This window comes from Rhinolophus sinicus, chromosome 4 (genome assembly GCF_057876585.1).
Source record: "Rhinolophus sinicus isolate RSI-liver-muscle chromosome 4, RSI-T2T, whole genome shotgun sequence".
Lineage (NCBI taxonomy): Eukaryota > Metazoa > Chordata > Mammalia > Chiroptera > Rhinolophidae > Rhinolophus > Rhinolophus sinicus.
The window spans coordinates 30,705,282-30,727,247 of NC_142504.1; the positions used below are offsets into that span (position 1 = coordinate 30,705,282).

At 40.6% G+C, this 21,966-nt stretch overlaps 1 protein-coding gene across 2 annotated transcripts in view; it reads left to right on the plus strand.

Moving 5' to 3' along the window:
- The window catches only part of SLC25A13 (solute carrier family 25 member 13), a 178,512-nt gene that overhangs the window by 63,408 nt on the left and 93,138 nt on the right, over window positions 1–21,966 (plus strand). For both annotated transcript variants that reach the window (XM_019729757.3, XM_019729758.3), the window contains exon 4: window positions 9,572–9,687. In XM_019729757.3, coding sequence (XP_019585316.3) covers window positions 9,572–9,687 — 116 coding nt within the window. The remainder of the gene's footprint in view (window positions 1–9,571; window positions 9,688–21,966) is intronic.

The following is a 21,966-nucleotide window of genomic DNA, read 5'->3' on the forward strand; positions in this document are numbered from 1 at the left end:
AAGGCAATCCCCAATTTAAAATGATTTGTTTTTTTTAACTTAGTACACTTTTTCTTAAAAAACAAAACAAAAAAAAAAACACCCCAAGACTTTGGATAGAGCTCAACATGCTGTTTAACCCATGGTGTAATTCTAATGCAGAATATTTGTAATGCACATTGTTGCTCACTCGCTGGTCGTGAAAGCATTCAGGAGTCAGGTAGAAATACACAAGGAAGATTAATTTATTAAAGTAAGAGGATGGTCGGCTGGGCAGAGTCTGCTGGAAACTACTGCCTCAAGTCTTTGTTTGTCTCAAGTTTTATATTTTCTAACCAGGATGTAAATTGCTTCAGCCTGTAGTGAAATTTTCTGTTGAGTTTGGTTTATAAAATTCTGCCTTCAGTATTGGTAATTATACAAAAGAGAGATAATGTAATATGATGAGATCTTTTTTTAGGTGTTGTTTTTTTTTTTTTAATGATATCAGTTAGTATTTAAGAAATAATAGGATATCTATCTAGAGTCTTATGGAGATAGAGAGTATGATTTGTCTCTAGTTTTAAAAAGTTGTGGTTCTTTTTCTCGATGCAGCATCACTCTTGTGGCCATCGGCCATGAGTAGAGCTTTTTTATGACTCAAAGTTTAAAAGTTGGGGGAGGTGGTGGGACAAGAGAACTAATTTTTCTGTCATTGGGCAGTATTATTTAACAGGGAAGGGAAGAAGGAATAGGGAACAGGATATACAGGTGAAAGACATTTTCTAGGGTGTAATTAAATTAACGGTTAGTAGAAGGGATGAATCACACCTGGTAAAATATATTGGCTCCCTCTGATAAGGGAGAAAATCTCACCAGTTGTCAGAGTCACCTTGGGCAGTTCAAGTGCTATTTGGAGTGAAGTATGAAGGGGTGGACAGATACTGTGTTTCCCCGAAAATAAGACCTAGTCTTATATTAATTTTTGCTCCAAAAGACGTCTTAGGGCTTATGTTCAGCGGATGTCATCCTGAAAAATCATGCTAGGGCTTATTTTCTGGATAGGTCTTATTTTCAGGGCAACACGGTAAGTGGATGTGGAAATATAGGCATATCACTTACTGAGTTAAGTTCACAATTAGGAGATCCTATATAGTTATCTGCTTTTGGCAATATGGAGGCAGTGATATATGCAGAGGTGGTATTTATAGGCTAAATTCATGATAACAATACAGTAAAATTGCTAATAAAATCTTTAATAGGTTTTTAAAGCCAGGCAGTAGCCTACTTGTTTGAACAATATTCAATCTGCCAGATTTCATTGGAGCCAATGAATTTAAACAGGCTCTTGGCAAAGGCTGTAGTGAGATTTGAACCTGAGTGAAGAGCCCAGCTGGCCTCAGAACAGATGCACTCCCAGGAGTGCCAAGGCGGGTGCTGGAGCCAGAGTGGGCATGGAAGGTTCCCTGTAACCGAAAATGGAAGAAAATGGGAGTGTAGAGTGACAGGCATTGGAGAGAGAGCTTTTTATAATCAGAAAAGAAAGTCTGCTCCAACTTGCCAGGCAAGACCATTCGGTCAGTTAGGCAAAGGAAAAACTAGAACTTGGGCCTCTTTCTACCTTTTTACTGAAGGTTTTTAGAATATAAAATTAGGTAATAATTAATTCTCCTTTTAGATTGTGTGAAGAGCAATTTACATAATTGGGGTAGTGAGGCTTGGATTGTTTTTTCACTGACCATCAACTGGCGTATTAAGTAAACTCTTTATTCATGACTCCTTCATCCCCTGCCTCGCTAGTAGTTTTCATACCTTCAGTAACTGAGGGCCTCCGAGTCTGTGCTTCTGGCTGCCAAAGCCCAAGCAGCCACAGGCACTGTGCATCCCCAGCTGGTGCCTCACTTGCCTCTGGGCTTTAAAAGCTGTGTGCTGGGTCTTCTAGGACACACCGCACTAACTTTCTAGAAAATGTACCCTGGAGTCCACCACTTGTCATTTATGTCTCTCCTGCTACAACCCCGTCCAGCAGCCACTTTCTGTCTGGACTCAGAGCTTCTCCCCACAGTCCGTGCTCTGCAGTGTCCTGAGTGTCCATGTGATGAGGTCACTCCCTCGCCTGCATGAAACCCTCCCACAATGGCTGTTTCCCATGTGTGCTGGGAATAGAACCCACACCGCCTTGCTTGCCCTGCACATTCCTTCATCCCCTTCTCCCTGTGCGCTACCCTCCTCCTGTTCTCCGGCCATTCAGGTGCCTCCCTGCCTCATGGACCTTGCCCAGGTGGGCCTGCCTTATTTAGGACAGGCTCTTGCACTGAGGTCTCTTCTGTCCCAAATACCCTTCCTCCAGAACTTCCCAGGGCTTCTTCTTTTCATCGTTTGTATCTTAACGCCACCTCGCAGAGGCATTTGCTGACCACCGTAGGCAGAGCAGCTCCCTCTCTGCCATCCCCATCATTCTCAAGCTTGGCTGAACGGTAGAATCACTTCAGAGATTTAAGAAAAAAACAAATGGTTGCTCAGGTCCTCCTTAGACCAGTTAAGCAGACTCTCTGAGGAACACTGGTTTCATGCATTTCTCTATTTTATCTTCTACACAGTAGTTATCTAATTATGGAATCATCTTACCTTTATATTTGTACATTTGTACTCATTGCCTGCCTTCTTCACTAGAGTGCAATTCCTGGAGGATACAGATTCTATCCATCAGAATTATTTTCATGGTACCCTTATTGTCCAGGGTGTTGCCTGGTATATAATAGGTGCAGGGTCCATTGGGAGGGAGATGAAAGAGCTGGAAAACCCCCAGAGCTATTAAAGATGTTCAAATAATGCAGGCCAAAGCTCTTTTGATAAACTGGTGATCACAGGAGAAACTAGTTCTGTTGTTGTTTTTTTTCTTTTTTTTCTTTCGGTTTTTTTTTTTTTTTTTTTTTCATTCACAGATACTTGAACTTGGGTGGTCTGGTGGTTAGAGCTCTGGTTTTGGAGCTAGATTCTACTTTTATCTCTGCTATTAATCCTGGACAATTGTTTGGCTTCTGTTATAACACATGAAGAGGGGTATAAGGAGAAGTTATTTTTACTAAGCACTCTTGTGGTTAGGAACCTTAAGTAAAAGTGGTAATTGGGTTTTGATATGGTGCATTGTCTACATCCAAACTTCCTGAAGTCTGAACAGATCGGATCCATATGTGTAGTTGCTTAAACTGTCATAGCCGCAGAGTTGGCCTGGAGATCGAAGCCATGCGGGAGATGAAAGGGACCACATGGGGTATGAGCCACTGCTGGGCGAGAGTAAGCTACAGCAGGGAGGAAGAGAAGCACTGGAGGTGATGTAGCCTGGATAGCCAGAGGTAGTGTCATTGTTTCAATCATTGGTCCCTTTTTTCAACCCCCATGCCCCTATTTCTTCAGTCTTCCTGTCATTACCTAAGTTTAGGTCCTTGCTGTTTTGTTTCAGATTTTTATTTTTGTTACAAAAATAATACATTATGTGTATTATTGAAAAAATTAGAAAATAGGGGAAGTAAAAATAAAAAAAATGCTTGAATTTCTAATAACGTAACTACCAAGAGATAATCACTGCAAATACTTTGGTGTACATCCTTCAAATTGTGTGTGTGTGTGTGTGTGTGTGTGTGTGTGTGTAAAATATTAATTTTTGTCCATTTTTAACAAAATGGGATCACTTCATACAAATATTTGTGTAACTGATACTTTACTTAATGACATGAATTTGTTTACAACAATTTTTAGTGTCGGATAGTATTCCTTTATTTAATCGGTCACCTATTGTGGCATATTGAGGTGATTTTCACTTTTTCACTTTCTCAACTTTGATGCTTAACAGCTCTGTAACTAAAAGTTTGCACACATTCATTATTTTTTAGGATAAATTCCTAAAAGTGGGACTGTGCTATCAAAGAGTGTAGGTATTCTTAAGACTTGCTGTGTTGTCAGATTGTCTTCTGGAGCTCATAGCACTATTTGCTTTTATCCCCACGTCATAAGGGGACCATCTTTCTTCTTGGGCCTTCCTGACTCTTCCTGGATTCAACCAACACATCTCCCCAACTCTAGGCTGTTCTCCTTCCAGTTCATTTTTCACTCCTCTGCTGGATTAAACGGCCTGAAGCACACATTCACTGTGTCACTAAAAATTTCAGACCTTTGTCTACCATTAGGACGTGAGCAGCATGCCTTCTTTCCATGGCACTTGTTCTCTCTCCAGCAAACCGCCACATCTTGTCCTGGCTCACCATCTGCTCCCTGGACCAGCAGTTTTGAGGAGCAGAGACTGTGCTTTCATCTGTGTATTCCTAGCACTGGCTTGTGCCCAGAACACAGAGTAGGCCCCGCAGCCCCACTGCACTTGGCGGCCTCTCCTTCCTCCACCTCCCTCCTCGACTTGATCACTTCTCACCTCTCCTGCAAGACTGACATTACCTGTCCACTTGGTCACAGCTTCCCTCTGACATCATATGTTTCTAATTTACCCATCTTACCCTTTCTTTCAATAGAAAAATTCACTGAGTAATTTATCTCAAGTTCTCTTCTATTACTTACCCCTTTTTCCATATCATAGTTTTTAGTCAGTATTTTCTATTGTATTTTAATTATCTCCAGGCTAAGAGCTATTGCTTGCAATGTTGAGAAGGGGTGGGGGTAGGACACCTAAAGTTATACTACTATAAAGAAGCAGTGTCATCATTTTGGTATGCATCCTTCCAGTATCTTTCTGTGGATGTGATAAGTAAGTAATCTTATATTGTCATAAGTTTCGTGCACAGGTACAATCTACTTTTTTTGTTTTTTTTTTGTTGTTTTTTATTGTTAGTTTCAGGTGTACGAAACAATATAGCAATTAGACATTTACACCCCTCACAAAGCGATAACCTCAACCAGGGGTTATTACACTATGTACCACTGGATGCAATCTACTTTTAATCCCTTTCCTCTTTGGCTAAGTATTCAATAATAGTACCGTGTTTCCCCGAAAATAAGACCTAGTCGGACCATCAGCTCTAATGCATCTTTTGGAGCAAAAATTAACATAAGACCCAGTCTTAATATAAGACTGGGCATAATATAGTATAATGTAATATAGTATAAGACCAGGTCTTATATTAATTTTTTCTCCAAAAGACTCATTAGAGTTTATGGTCCAGCTAGGTCTTATTTTGGGGGAAACACAGTATTTAGTGTTTCAGCTGCTTTACCTGGACTTTAAAGGAGTTGTAAAGTTGCTGCTGTTATACGTGGCTTTCAGAAGGAGAAAAATAGCTCTAGTCGTTTGGAAAACAAAAATGACTTGCTTAAAAATATCTCTAGTAGCATCAGAACCATAAAATAGAGTGGTTAGAAACCTGTTCTCCCCTGACCTCTGAGCAGTGTCGGCCTATGGAAATGTGATGTCTGTATTCGCGTCCACGTCAGATGACTCATGTCCCAATATTAGTTGCTGCAGGTGAGCATTAGTGTCAAATACTTTTCCTTAGATACTAGACATAGAGTTCATCAGAACTGTTGACGTATTTCAAAGGGCATCTAACATTGTCAAAGAAGTTAGGGAATGGAGGGTGGAGAGAGGAACTAAGTGAGCTCACCAACCAGGTCTGAACTTGATTAAGCTTGTATTCTTTGTTGTAATTTATGCTAATACCCATTAAATCTGTAAAGCAAGACTGAAGTACTGTTTATATGAAAAACATATATAAACGATTTTAGGTACCATGCTGTAAGTGAATATAGTCCTGTATAATTATTCTGATAGCCTTCTAGTCAGATTACCTGGAAAATCCAAAATGATCTTGATAAGCAGTAAGACATTATGATTTCATGGTTCCTCCGTATACCTCCTACATAGATGTACAGTACTCGTATCTAACAGGATTACCAAATTACACACCTTTGTGATATCTATAACATGCCTGAAATACCAGCGTATTTGTTGGCCCATTATGGTTAGGAAACCAGTTGGCATCACCAGAGGAGGATTTGTTTACACACATCGATAGCCTTCAGGTTTCTTGTACCATTTCGAGAGAGATGAGATGCTCTTTTTATTGCATCAAAGCCTTTGTTTACTCAGATCATTAGATTTTTTAAAAACGTCCGTTTTTCAGATAATAACACTGTGTGATTCACTTTTAACTAACCTAACGTCTGTGCCAGGATAATGTAGCGAATATGATTGTTTTGTGCCTTGACAAACTGCCAGCGAGTTAAATCGGTGAGCAGTGTGGCTGTGTGGTGGTTGGTGCCGGCTCAGGGTGGGTCATGGGGCCAGAGGAGTGGTGGCAAGAAGAAAAGCAGACAATCAGAAACACATTTCTCCTCTGTCCTGACTCTGTAGTCTAGAAAATGGTGAATATGCATCTCTGATTGAAATGCTTCTGGCAGTTTCATTTATAGCTTTAAGTAGCCTTTGTTTAAAAACTCCTGGATCTGTGTTTCCAATCTTGGCCTCTGTATTAGTTTGCTAAGACTGCCCTAGCAAAGTACCACAAACTAAGTGTCTTTGGAAGGAAGGAAGAAAGGAAGAAGGAAGGAAGGAAGGAAGGAAAGAAAGAAGGAATCATCTCACAGTTCTGGATGCTGAGATCAAGTTGACAACAAGATCAGCTCCTTCTGAGGTCTGCGAGGGAGAATCTGTTCCATCCCTCTTCCCTAGCTCCTGGTGGTTTGCTGGCCATCTTTGGTGTTCCTTGGTTTATAGAAGCATCACCCTCACCTCCATCTTCATCTTCACGTGACCTCCCTGTGTGCATATCTGTGTCCAAATTTCCCCTTTTGATAAGGGCTCTAGTCATATTGGACTAGATGCTATCCCCACTCCACTATGAGCTCCTTTAACCAATTCTATTTGTGACAACTCTATTTCCAAATAAGGTCATATTCTGAGGTACTAGGGGTACATGAAGCTTTGGAGGAACACAGGTCAACCCATGACAGCGTCTGTCCTGGACTCACACTGGTCCTTTTGGTTTCCTGCTGGACACTATACTTCAGTGTCCCATTGGTGCCTCAAATTTAACCCAGTTGAATTGATCTTACTCTCTCACGTTTCTTCTCTCTTTTTCTTCCCCCCCCTTTTTTTATTAGTAAATTTTATTGGGGGAATATTGGGCAACAGTGTGTTTCTCCAGGGCCCATCAACTCCAAGTCACCGTCCCTCAATCCAGCTGTGGAGGGCGCAGCCCAGCTCCAAGTCCAGTCGCCATCCCCAGTCTTTAGTTGCAGAGGGCACAGCCCACCATCCCATGCGAGAATTGAACCGGCAACCACCGCCGTTAAGAGCCCACACTCTAACCAGCTGAGCCATCCGCCCGCCCCTCTGAAAGCTCAGCGGCAGCTCGCCATCTTCAATCTAGTTGAAGCTCACTGGCCCATGTGGGAATTGAACCGGCGACCCTGCTGCCCAGAGCTCGCACTCCAACCAACCGAGCCCCCCAGCCGCCCCATCTACCCCCTTTTTTTAATTCTTTATTTTTGGTGCTAGTATCATCCCATTCAGTTGCCCACGTTAGAAGTCTTGGGAGTAACTTGCCTATTTCCTGGTCCTCAGCCTCTGACATCCAGTCGCTACCAGGTTTTTTCATTCCTGTCTCAACTGTATTTCTCTAGCCTTTCCTCTCTCTTAAGTCCTGGTGCTCTAGCTCTGGTTTAGACTCCTGCTGTCCCTAGCTGTCAGGCTGCCTCTCCACATCTCATTTTTCCTCTGTTAAATTCATCTTCCACATCAGTTCCCTTTCTATAACAAAGATCTGAACTGGATATGTATCAATCCCCAAACCTTTAGTGACGTCTCACTGCCGATGAGAAAGTCAAGATCCTGTAACTGGGCCTTTAAGAACCTCCACGGGTGGCTGGCATGACAGCTCCAGCCACTCTTACTCCTCATGACCTTGTGTATGCTTTTATACGTCCTTCTCGAAACACAGCACACCCCAGCGGTTGGCACCTCTGTCCTTTGCTCTGTTCTTTCTTCTGTCTGGAACATCCTCTCTCTGCCCTTTTCTCCCTCTTCCTGTATCAGCTGGAATCCTGTCTCAGTCAGATGGAAACCAGGACTCCTGATGTTTAGGCCAAAATGCCAGAAGCCAGTAGTTTCACCTTACACAAATCATTAACTTCTAGTTTCCTCAAAGGTAAAATGAGGAGATTGAAGGAGATGCTCTCTAAGATCTTTTCCACTTTAAAATGTATTTAAAGGCAACACCTCAATGAAGCATTCCCCAGTTCTTCTAGGCAAAATAAATCACTCCTTCTTTTGTGGCCCTGAGTGCTTTATTCCTTCCATTTTGACACTCACCTCTTGCATGCCGGGGTGGGGGTGGGGGGGTATACATGCACATGACTGCCTCCCCTCCCCCGACAGGTTGTAAGCTCAGGCCAGCAAGGAATGTTTGATTTAAGATTTTCCCTTCTCATCTGCCTACCCCTGGTTTTACTTGCACGTAGATGCTCAGTGAGACATACTGTGTAGTAAGGGATAACATGTTCTGGGCAAGTATTCCTGTATAACACATGCTCTTCTTGAATGTGCCCATGCGTTTGTAAGGATGTGTTTTGGGTGGCGAATGACGTAGGGATAGTGCAGTGAACACACCAGGAGTTTTTCCTTTCTTTGTGACATTGTTAGAATCAAGCGATATTCTGGGAACAGCTAATTGAACTTTGTTAACACTTACTTTGTATAAAAATGTGTTCTATCAGATGTTTAGAAGTCATTAAGTGCTCTGTGAGACATAGGAAAACACTCCCGTTTTCTCCCTCCTATATCCTCCAGAGAATTGGACTATCTCAATATATCATTGAAATAGTTGGACATTTAAAATCCAAAATAGTGGCGAAGGACATCTCTAGGAGAGCTTTTGTGGGTTTGCTTACTCCTTTGAAAGTCAAAGCATCTGTGGCCTGGCATGCTTTTCCTGTCTGATAGATTTGATCATGTCATGACCTTGCTCAGAAACTTTCAATCACTCCTTGCTTCCTAGAGAAGAAAGACCAAGCCCATTTCTGGTCCTGTACTTCTAAGCTTATTTCACAGTGCCCTCTTTTACACGCTCTACTGTCCCGACAATGTCAGCTCCTTACACACTCCCTAGCTTTTCTGCATGTCTGGTTTATCTATATCCTACCGCTCGCAGCATCGTCCCTAGTTTAATCCACATGTGGTCAGTAGATATCAGTAATGAATGAATCTCTGTCAACCATTTTCACATGGTTTATAAAGGTATTAATGAATGACAAAGCTGCTCTATTTTGCTGTTACGCAGTCACATCTTCATCTCATGTATTAAGCTTTAATTCTAGATCCAACAATATGCCTGAAACAAAAATAATCTGTTGAGTAAAACGGTTCCATTTGAAATTATAATGCATCTAATGTGTCACCATGTCCTCAAACCTGTCATGTCTTTTGGATTCTGTACATTGTTATTTCAGTCCACTGAGGTAAAAGGAAATGCTAAGTGTTTGTAAATGTTTCATGTTTGAATTTTGTTTTTTGACAGTGACATTTTTTTTCCTTAGTGCGTATTTGTGTGTATGCTTTTATTCCCCACAAGCTACTGACTTTATGCTTTGTGCTTATTTTATGTTGTAGGTTAATATCCTTTCAAGAATTTGTAGCATTTGAATCTGTCCTGTGTGCCCCGGATGCTTTGTTCATGGTGGCCTTTCAGCTGTTTGACAAAACTGGCAAAGGAGAAGTTACTTTTGGTAAGGGGTGTGAGTGTGTGCACACCTACGTAAGCAGGATGATGTGAGCATTTTTTTCCTTTTCCAGTAGTGAACCGTATGGAAATGCTTTTAAGAAGATAGCGTATCCCTTTTAACAAAGATAACAGTGTTTGGGGGCTGCAGTCTAACTGTGTCAGTATCTGAAAAAATAAGTTTCTGGCTTAGTAGTTCTGATACTCTGGCTCAGTGTTAAGGTGAGTGAGGATGTGGCATGGCCTTTTCACAGAATTGTAGAATTGCGAGAACAAGATATGACTTCTGTTCTTTCCCCTCACAATCAGTAGTGCTTTCCATGGATAGAATGAGGAAGTTAAGAACTGCCTAAGAAGCGAAGGTATTCATGTACCCAGTACTTTGTGTCCTTACTTTGTCCTCATGGAGTAGCTTGAGGTCAGAGGCTCTGCACAAGATGGTCATTCAGAGTGAGTGGTACATGAAGAACCTTGTTCTTCTAAACAGCACATTCCCTGGTAGCTGTGTTGGCAGTGCCTGTGTGCTGCTGCCATCTTTATTTTGAAACGCAGAACCATCTTCATGTAGATTATCTACAAAGCTGCAGAAAACACTGAGGTCTTTTAAGTATTATAAGACAGGGAAGACCAGGAAATGGTGGGGTTGTGGGTAAGTTCTTTTTTAAAAAGAAACTGGCTACTGCACAGATAGATTTGACAGAGTCCTGCGTTTCCCTGGGACTGTGTAGTGTCCAGCAAACGTTGCCTGTGTGTGAGGTCTAGCTATACACAGCACTGCCCATGAAGAATTTTGGAGCCCTTTTGAGCCTAGGGGTTCTGTGCTCAGGGGAGATGGCTAATGTGCCCATTTTAAGTGTATTTATTCCTAGTTTTCAATTTATTCGAACCTTTTGGGCTTGTCTTACCAGATGGATTATGAGAAACGTACAGATGGAGAAAAATGCAGATGGCGTAATAGCACACCATCTATTCTGGGATAGTTCTGGAATGGATGTGGAGAGACTTAGGTACTTCCACTTTTGTCTCTGAGTCAAGTTAACTCTCCTCTCAGGTCTTCCTTTTCCATATCAGAAATAAAGATAATAACTACGTAAAGTATAGATAAGAGACCATAATAGATTTATTCTAGCTGCTGTCCCCTTCTCCCATCCATTATTCCATGTTTATTTGACATGAGTTATTTAAGGCTAGAGCAGCCAGGGCAGAGGCACAACACATATTTGTCTAGTTTTGTTTCATATAATCTAAAAACTCACATGCTTTTCATTAACATTTCATGAGGATTATTTAATATTTTAAAATCCCTAGAATAAATTGTTTTGTTTTTCTTTTCCATCACCTAATTCCTCTTAGCATCACTCTAACCACAGCTTTTCAATGGAACACCAATAAAAAAAAAAAGTCCCCATTAAAATCTTCCAGTAATAAATGAGCAGCTAGCGCATGGTGGTGCTGGTTTACCTAGTGGAAGCCACTTGGATGAAAATGTTATGAGAGCGTTTCCTTGGGATGAACAAAGAAAAGCCTGGAAGTTTGAGTGAGTTCATCACAGGTGTGTTCTCTCTCATCTTCCTCCTTTCTGAGGGAGAGCTGGTTGGAGAGATTGGGGACAGAGGATTGGTCTTCACATGTCTTACTTGACGCTGATCAGTCTTCTCTTCATGGGCATGAAGTGTCAAGGGATGTTGGTGCCACCGGCCACACCACTGGCCTGGTGGAGGAAAGAAACCAGAGACTTGCACCAGTGCAGGGACGGGTATGTGTGTTAGTGTCGATGGAAGAAAAGAACATGTGAAGATATAGGGTGTAGGAGACCGGAGCCATCTGTGAATTGTAGAAAGAAGAACAGCGGCAGGGGAAGTCTGTTTCTGCTTTTCACTAGCGGTTTGTTGATGGACAGGCAAGACATTTCAACTCTCTAGCCTTTTTTTCCTCATTTATAAAATCAGGGTAATAACCTGCTTTATAGGACAATGTAAGGCTTAAAAGATCTACCACATACAAAGGTGCTGTCTGGAAAACAAAAGCCTTCATAAAAATAATACTACTAAAAGAAAGTACTTGAGAGAACAAGGGAGGGTGGTGGTTTTCTTCTTCCGTCTCTTCACTACCACCCGCCTCTTTTTTCCCTTCTGTATTTTTAACTTGCAGTTTAACCACTGGCCAGTTCACCAGTCGTTTGCTTGCCATCTGTTCTGTATTGAACAGTGCCCCGTCTCTGAAGGCATTAAGAGATTGAAGTAAGCAGTTGGGGCTTCCAGGGAGCTAAAATTCCAGTCACTTCATCAGTTACACACATGTGACCATTGTAGAAGAATGTGCAGCCCCTCTCCCAATACCCTGCTTTCCACAGGTAGTTTGTTCCAGCGTCTGCCTGCCTCACCAAACGTAAGCAGGGTGTGTCCTGTATCCCTCATCCTGTGGGTGTCATATAAGGTAGCCTGGGCTTTTCTGAGCTCTTCATCCCTAGTTAGGATTAAACGCAAAGAGATCTGCATAGTACAATGAAGATACGCAAGTGACCATCAAATTGCAAAATAATAGCTGACTTAACATTTTTCATAAAGTAGGGGAGGGTCATCCAGTGGAGGTGGGTGCTGTGTAACAGGCTTTGGCCCAAGTAAACACAGTCATGGTGGAGGAGCCCTGGCAGCCTAAGGAGTGTTTCAACAGCAAGTATCTTTTAGAAGAACCTAGTAATTAGTATGTTTTCCAGGGAATTCATAATGGGGTTGAAAAAAATTTAAAAAAAAAAAGTTGGGCAGAAAAGAGGACCAACCTACTCAATCCTGGTCTCTCTGGCCCATAGTGTCAAGAGAATCCCCATCTGTGACCTGACCTGGCTGTGTGCCCTTATGAGGCTGTTTCATTGTCCTGTAAAGCAGGTAGATGCAATGGCACTCTTAACCTCTGGCTACTTCCTCAGCTCCTTGTAAATCTGTCACCCCAGAATGAGCCTTTTGTATTTCCGAAGGCCATCTGAATGTGCATCTTTGTCAGGGCTAAGCATATGGAGTGGTGAGAGAGGAGGAAGGGCTCCATTTTACCTCTCAGATTGGCTCAGTCCTTGGGGGTCATGGGGTGAGCATTGTGTTCGCATTATATGGAAGTTCATCGGGGGCTTCCGTGGGCTGGAGGGAAGGCTGGCTGCAGATCCCCCAGGTCTCCCGCCTTGAATTTCATCCAGAGGAGAGCAGTTACACTCTTCATCTGTTTACGTATTGGGTTTCCACATAAGAGCTTGTTTGAAGTAGGGTTTCTCTGACTAAGCTCAGTCAGCACCAGTGTTTGTCAACAAGCCGGCAGTGGACTTGCTCCCGCTAACACTGATCCCTACATACACAGCACACAAAAGTCTGATGGGGCGACGGGCAGATTATCAAGTGTCACATTTCCGTGAAATCTTGCGTTGTTTTCTCTGAGGCCTTGCTATGTTTACCGTATTTTCATTGTCTACATCCCTCCCTGTGTTTGCTACAATGAAAAGATCTTGATTAGGTCAGTTTTTTTTTCCTTTGATCAGTTCATTATGTTCTGTTTCCTTTGAGGCAGTAACGCTGATGTTCTTGTTCTCACCATGTTTTCTTGTTTTGATAACTCGATATTTATAAATTTATAAATGCATTTTAAGATATTAACAGGTGTATAACAGGATATCAGTAAACATAGAAAATTCTAGTTAATAATTTGCAAATCAGTATATGTGGAGAAAAGTATTTGGTTCTAAATATTTTTATTTGTATTTTTGGCCTGATAGTGACGTTAGCCATGGTAGTGATACTTTACTTTTAAGTTTTTACGTATATTTTATTGAAGTATAACATACATGCAGAAGAATGCACAAATTGTCAGTGCACATCTTCATGAATTTTTGCACAAATATGTACTTATCTTATCCCCATCCAGATAAAAAAGAGAAGGTACCACCACCCACAGTTCTCTTCCCAGTTACTGCCCCCCAGTTAAAATGATGACAACTCATATCTATTACCCTCATTTTGGTTTTGCTTGTTTTTAAACTTAATGAAATGGAATGATACTAAATATACACTTTCATTCTGACTTCTTTGGCTCAAATTTTATTTGTGAGATTCATCCAATTTTTGGTCATAGTTTTACTTTTTCTTTGCTGTATCGTATTCCATTGTGTGGCCTTTCCCAGTTTGGGCTGCTGCAAATAATGTGCTTTTATATATATATATATATATATATATTGTGTGTGTGTGTGTGTGTGTGTGTGTGTGTGTGTGTGTGTAGGCATTTCTAGGAGTAAGATTGCTGAGTCATAGAAAATGTGTTTATTTAGTTTCAGTAGATATTACCAAGCTGTTTTCTAAAGTGGTCGTACCAGTGTACATTCACACCAGCAGGGTATGAGAGTTTCAATTATTTCACATCTTTGCTACTGCTTAGTATTATCAGTCACTTGTATTTTAGTGATATCTCTCTATGTGGCTTTAATTTGTGTTTCCTTGATTACTGATGAGTTGTACAACTTTTAAAAAATAATTGTTGGCCCTCTTGTCCCTCTTTAGTAATGCTCATTTTCTAGATGCAAGGCCATTGTGGGTTATAGATTACACAGATACCTTTACTCTGTCACTTGCACTTTCACTCACTCGATGGAGTCCTAAGACACATGAGTTCTTCATTTTAATGTAGTACAAATTATTGGCATTTTCTTTTATGGGTAGTGCTTTTTGTGTCCTGTTTAAGAAATCTTTGCTTACCCCAAGGTCATGATGATTATTTCCTATGTTATCTTTTATTGTTTTCCTTTCAAATTTAGATTTTTGTCTTTATAGAATTTGGTGGGGATTTTTGTTTATTTATTCTTGCATGTAGTGGAGATAAAGATTCCTCCCCAGTCCCCTATGGGGATGTAGTTCACCCAGCACCATTTATTGAAAGGATCTCTCTTTTATTGCCCTATAGCAGGGGTGTCCAAACTGCGGCCCGCGGGCCAACTGCAGCCCGCGATCCATTTTTTATTGGCCTGCAGCAAATTCCAAAAATATATTTAGTTTACTTAAATAAACCAGGTGAGGCAATACGTACTTCACCTCGAGTGAGTGGCCCGGCTGTTTGTGTATTTTACCACATATGGCCCTTGGTGAAAGACATTGAAAAAAGTTTGGACACCCTGCCCTATAGTGACACTGCTGTCATAATCAAGTGTGGGTCTGTTTCTAAACTCTATTCTTTTATAATTGTCTATTGTGCACCAATGCTATACTATCTCAATTATTGTACTGCAGCTTTTATAATGAGTCATAATATCTGGTAAGCCCTCCAACTTTATTCCTTAAGGTTATCTTGGGTATTCTTGGCCCTTTGAATTATCAAAACAATTTTAGAATAAGTTGTTAATTTTCACAAAAATCCTGCTGTGATTTTGAATGCATTGAATATTTCCAGTACCTTTATGTACACCTATGTGTGTGTGAATTTCTGACTCCCTTAAGGTTTTTTAAAATATTTAAATAAAAGCTTATTTAATAACAGATAGAAAGGCCAGAGTAGAAAGAGAGAGAATAGTTAGCAGGCTATTGTAGTAACCCAGGTGAGGGATCATAGAGGCTTGGACCAGAGTGAGGTAAGGGGTACTTTGAAGAGAAAACCAACAGAACCAACAGGGTTGTCTGGTGGTTTGGGTGTGGGCTGTGAAAGAGAGAGAGGAAGCGAGAATGATTCCAAAGCCTTTGGCCAGGTCAACTGGAAGGGTGGAGTTATCAACCAAGATGGGGAGGGCTGCAGGCTTGGTGGGGGGTGGGAGGAGGCAGAGAACAGGAGCTCACTTGGGATGCCTTAGTTTGATGTCTATTGGCTATCTAAGTGAGGGTGTCAAATATGCACTTAGATAGATGGGTGGGGATTTGGGAAATAGTAATAGTTATCAGCAAACAGATGGTGTTTGAACTGGGTGAGATAAAAAGAATAAATAAAGACAGGGATATCTCTTGAATGCTTACTGTGTTGTAAGACTGGAGATAACAACAGTAATAAGACTGAAAAAAATCTTCTTAAGCACACCTGCATTTTAGGGAGAAAGACAATAAATAAACAGATAAATAAACACATAAATATTAATAGTTTGATGTCAGGATAGCTTGTAGGCTATCTGAGCAGACCCGGAAGAGTATCTGAACAATGAGATGACATGATATGGGCTGTGTTTACAGCAAGAGTTGGAACTATGGGGGTGTGGAGGTGATGGGGACTTGGGAGAGGCTGTGCAGGTGGAGGGTAACAGAGGCCTAGACTGGACTCATATCTCTGGACCCCACCAGAGCCATTCTGAGAATGAGTCATTTTTATGCCTTGGCCCCTAATTGTCTGTGGGGTGAAAAGGGGTCTAAGGAAAGGAAGAAGGACCCAGTAGTAGTACTGAGCTTGTTCTGCTCCAGAGACATGGTTTTATATGATCTCTTGCGAGAAGGAAAGTAACCCTCATTTTTATCTTTAAATTTATTGATCTCTTATTACATAGCCCCCCACCCCCACCCCACCCACCCCGGCTAAGCACTTTACATGTTATTTACTATTTAATTCTCACAACCTAAGAGATATATACCATCATAATTCTCACTTTTCTGATGGGGAAATGGCCTTGGGGAGGTTAAGTAACTTGTCCACAGTCATGGAGTCGCCTGTGGTAGAACCAGGGTAGCAGCCTGATGACAGCCCAGTACTGTGCCTCCCTCTGGTGGGGGTTATGCCCGGTGAGTCGGGCCCTTCCTGCGTAATCCAGATAGGTGCCAGTTAATCCATAGTGGTTTCAGTCTGTATCAGATGTTAGGGGGAATTAATAATTTTTCCCAAAGAAGCAAAGAACAATAAGCAAAAGCATTAGTTAAGATTTTGTATATGTGACCATAGTGGAAAGTAATTACAAGGAAGAATGTACCTGGATTAGAGTCTTCAGTAGATACATAGTTGCCTTGGTTACACAGACATCCCGGTCATCTGCTGAAATGCACTTGACATGGGCATTACCCAGGAAGCTTTATCTTTTGATGTGAGCAGAATTCTGAGTGAAGGGGCAAATCATAGAGTGGTGGGGTGGGGTGGGGTGGGGTCGGGTGGCGGGAGGGGTCTTTGTGCAGGTTCAGGGTAGTAGAGGGGGCCCTTGATTGAAATGTGCAGCTTATGAGACATGGGCGCTGGGGGGAGTGGGTGCTATGAGATGGAGCACCCACCGCAGATCCTGAGCAGGAGTTTTTATTTAATAGGAATGGCAGTTGGGTGTCTTGAAGAATTCTTTAGCGGACAGGGGCAGAATCCGAACGATGTTTGGAAAAGATGGTTTTGTTGTGTCGGTTGGAGTGGGGCAAAGCCGGAGGCACATGCGCCTGTGATGATTGTGTAGTCTTTCCCGAGCCACTGGGAAGCAGGCCAACGATCACTCCCATGTTCTGAGTGGAGGAGCTCAAGGTCACGGTTTTTATTTAAAGGACTTACCTGGCCTATGAGCAGGTTAGTGCAGATAGGTTGTGAATGGTAGTTTCCTGAACACTTTCGTTTTCTAACTTTCTTATTTGATGATGCTGGGAAGCTAAGCGATTTTCATTATGAACTTTAAGAAAGTGTGTGTGTGTGTGTGTGTGTGTGTGTGTGTGTGTGTGTTTTAATCACTATTAATCTGATGTATTTAATGCACCCACCGGATGGGTCTTCATGACACTAGTTTAGCATTAACTATTCCTGCTTATTGATACTTCTTTGGTTGTTGTATCTGCAGTAGATGACAGTAATAGTCTAGCTCAATAGTGATGGAGGATCTGAATCTCACTTTTGTCTAGTGAAAGTCACAATCAGACCTCTTGAAAATGCGAAGTGTGTTCTGTACCACAGCAGGTCCTTAGGTGGAAATCTAAAATTTTTTGTTTGCATAAGGCCATTGCGTGTTTTTCTCTTCCTTTGACTTATCTTCTTCATTACAGTGAATTAAATTTCATGAAATGTTTTACATGCAATTTTAAAGTTATTCTTAGTACGTAAACATATGCACCCAATTCATTATCTACGAGTATGTGCGGTGGTGGTGGTGGTCGTGTGTATGGGGATGCAGTTTTCAATTGAAGTTTGAAGTCGGGTTCTCAGCTCGGGGGTTCTGGATGAGTTATCAGGGAGTCCCTGCAGGGCCACAGTTGTTAGTAATATTTTGTCTACATGAGCATTTGCTTTTAGCAAATCTCAAAGAGGTCAGTGATCTACCAAAAGATAAGAACTGCTTTTTATAGAGGGACAGATGAACGAGTGGACACATATCTTATTTAAGACTTTTCCAGCATTGCTGTTAAAAACTTCAGTTGTAAAGTAATCTACATCCTATGCCACCTTTGCATAGACTTCGGCTGGCTTGCTGCATCAGCTGTCACTTGGCCTGGAATTCAAAAGTTATGTAATCCAAGACTAGTCTTGTCTTGCTCTTTTATTGGACACTACAGTGGCCTCTTATCCTTTGATCTTCACATATTATAAGTGTGCGTACTTTAAAGTGGTGTTTCCTGTTTATGTTAGTAAATGTTGTATGAGAAAGGATTCTCCTCATAGACAGTCTTAAAGCCTAAAAGTTCTGAGAAGTCTCGCAGAAAAAAATAAATCTACTTAACTTTGTCAAATTCATTTGAATAGGACCTTTTTTGTGTGTGTGAGACCTAAACAAAATCTACAGAGCTGATGAGGCAGTTTATAATGTCCTTCTGTAGTTAATTCTATGTATGTCGGTATTTGGAGGGACCCTTTCTGTGTTTCACATTTAGATTCTGTCCAGGAACACCTACTGTGTAGAAAAAGAACTTAGTATACTTTGGGAAAATGGACAGGTTAGATGACATGAGGAAATACAAGCCAATACTTCAGTCATTTTGATTCAAGTTGCAGAAAATGATGAAAGTTGAAAGTACGGAAATGACAAGTTTTGAAGGTAAGTACCCACATTTAATAATAAATAAAAAAGCTAGAGGAATGTAAGTATTGGACTAGAAGAGGACAAAATTTTAGCTGTAATATTTCAAGCTCCCTGGAAAGAAGGTCATTTATTTATTATCTTTGTAAAGACACTTAGAAAATGAAATATTCAAAAAGATAACTGAGGGGGAAAATGGTTACGAGTCAGAAGGAGTATTATTATTTGGGCAAAATTTTTTGTTAATCTGGATTCTGATTTTGGTAATTCACAAAAATAATGTGTTACTTTGGTGAAAGAAACTCATTGCCCTAGATTTTATTTTATATTAGTTTTGGACCTGAGTATATTGTTTTACACACATTTCAATAGAGAATACAAATATTGAATGAGAACAGTGTGAGTTTTGGAAGTAAATAACCTCCACATTGATAAGAGTTGTGGCATGCCTGCTTTTTTATTGAGTGTCTTGCCTGAAATCCTAGAGACTGTTCAGAAGCTGTTCCAGTTCATTGGGTCAAAAATCCACTATTTACGAAAAGCTAAATACGGATTTGCACGATTGACCATAATGGCTTCAATTTTGAAAGATAGTAGTATCAGAGAACACTTCCAGTTGGGGGGATAATTTGAGAATCGTCCATGCTTCAAATGGCTAAAATATTGCACTTTTTGCTACTTCATTACTCCATTTTAAAAATGGGGTGGGGGGTGAAAAGCCTATTGAGAAGGTGGAAGAATGTCAATTGGAGAGTAAATCACAATAGCCATGTGAAGCCACTGCTTAGTTAACCTTCCTTTAGAAGACTGTCGGTGTGGAGAGGTCAAATTGGGGGCTTCTTCCCCTGTTGTGCATGTTTAAGTGTGTGTAAGATGAAGGGAGGAAAGAACTTGTAAATAGAAAAGAAGGTGTGGAGTACAAAAAGCTAATAGTAAATCCTAAAACTTGGAGCACTGGGGAAATTTGACTGTTTTAAGCTACATTGCTCACTTAAAGATAGTAAAATTATACCATTATTTTTTCAGTGTGAAAGAGATAAAAATGCAATTTTTCTAAATTGGAAAATTTGCTGTAATCTTGCTGCTAATGACTGATTTCGTCCAACAGTTGCAAGGCAGTTTTTGCTCGGATAGGTCGATAAAGGAAATAAAATCAAGAACGTACTGGAAGTTCTCAGAGAAAATTGCAGTGTAGGTATATGTTGAGGGTGGATAGTTAGACATTTTAATTGAAATAAAACAATTCTATACTAATATGGGATCACTGTGGGTGTACATTTGTAGTACATCTGCTCTTGAGAGCATTTATGTAGGGTTAAATGTATGTTAATGCTTTTGCAAGAAAATTATTTTTGATAACATCCGTCTAAGGAAACCAGCTTAGGAAATTGGTTTTCTAAACAATGTAGATATTATACTTGCATTTAGAGAATAAATTAGGATTCTTTGTACTGCTTTACAAATTTCAAAGAGTTGAAATTTTTGGGTTATATTCTTCTCTAGTGGTGAGGAAAGTTACCAATAATTAACAAAAAAGATGATTAAAGCAAACTTACACATCTGGAGAGTGACCACAGTCTGCTCTGTGCCTCTAAACACCATTTTAAATGACTTACTTTTGATATTATGAAAGACTGCTAATGATTTATTCTATCCAATTGAAAATAACTTTTTCTAGTAGATAGATTGAAAACATCTCGCTTGGCCTTTCTTGCTGTTGATTTAAATAATGCATGTGCTAGAAGATTGTTTTCGAATGCTAAATATCTGTCAGCCTTTAACTTTTTTTTGTTGTTAACCAACGTTCACTACAAAGACTTAAATAGTGTATTAATCTTGAGGATTTATAAATCGACCAGATTTTAGAATAGGAAGGATTCTTATCAAGAAGGCAGACCCTGGGTTCTCATTGTAATAGCGTGGGGGTGTTCATTACAACTATGGGCTCCGTGGCTACTTCTGAAATCTGCTGTATCAAAATCTTTGGGCGTGGGACTTGGGAATGTGTTTTGAATAAGCCCTCCAAGGGAACCAGGTTCTCACTGCAGTTGAAACATGGCTGCTACAGTTTATGGCTTTCTTCCATGGATGTGCAAACAGGCCCAGAGAGAGGAAGGTGACTGGTTTCGTAGGAATCACAGCTTTGTCTTCTGGCCCTACTAGGAAGATGATGTTCTTTTCTAGCATGCCACATGACCTCATATCAGGGTATCCCATCCTTCTCTAAGTACAGAACTGGGAGGGTTTTAAAGTAGCCCTAATTTTCACATACGCCAACATCATATATGACTTAACTGTACTATTCAGCTCAGCTTGTCTGTGTGGTCTGTCTGTATGTGCTTATTTTTTGAAAGATATGTATCACCACTGTACCTACATGTTCAGAATAATGATAATAAAAAGTTTACAGGGGCTTATAGCAAACTCCATTTTAATGAGAAGGGTTGCGTGTGTGAAGTACTTATTCTGTACTTATTCTGTCTTAATGGCACCCATTTTCCCCCTAGCACTTCCTTGAGCGAGTCTGAATTGTAGCCAGAATACTTCTTTCCTCTTCAGACCCTTAACTGTGATTAATATCAAAAGGCACTTGTCAAAAGGGTTTGAAATGGCAACCTTGGTATCGGAGCGTGTGGCAGTAGAGGTAGGTCTGCATCCACTTACTACTCCATTATGTTATTTGACTTACGAATTCAACAATTTGTCTTGCTCCCTTCCTGAAAGACGTTGGCCATATAAGCTGTTGTTAACCATATCAGCAGGGTGGAATATTATTGCCCTTGGAGCGAAACCACAACTTTCTGTGAGGATTTAGCACACCTTAGAAAAAGCACCCCAGTGAAGCTGTGCAGAGATAAAGTGCAATGACTGTTCAGCATCTTTCCCTTTGCCTCCGAGAAGGATTGCGTTCGGGTTTGATGGAAACATCCTGTTAGTGTTTATTGTATTGATGAAATTTTTAGGATCCATGAGTGAGATAGTATTATGGTTCAGTGCTTGAAATAATGTAGCTTGATGAACCTTTTTTATTTTAATGGGAAACTTGTTTTCGTTGATTTGCAGCTTCCAAGAGTGAATCTTTTGGAAATTAAAGCGCATTAATGTAGTTACTCTGTATGGAAACAAAAACGTAGAAAGTTAAAATTTGCATAAGTGAAGACCTTGATGATTTCAGATTATAGTGTGGTGGAGGTTAAGGAATAAGAGCCCGCAGAATTTGTAAAAACAAATTCAGTCTAACCACTTAATGGCATGTGCAAGTAATTTGCCAATTAAATATTTCTAGTTATCTGAAAGATCTTCAAAGTAAAGAGTGGAGGTTCTTAATCTTTGTTAATTTCATACTTTCAGAAACATAATAGAAAATTACTTAGT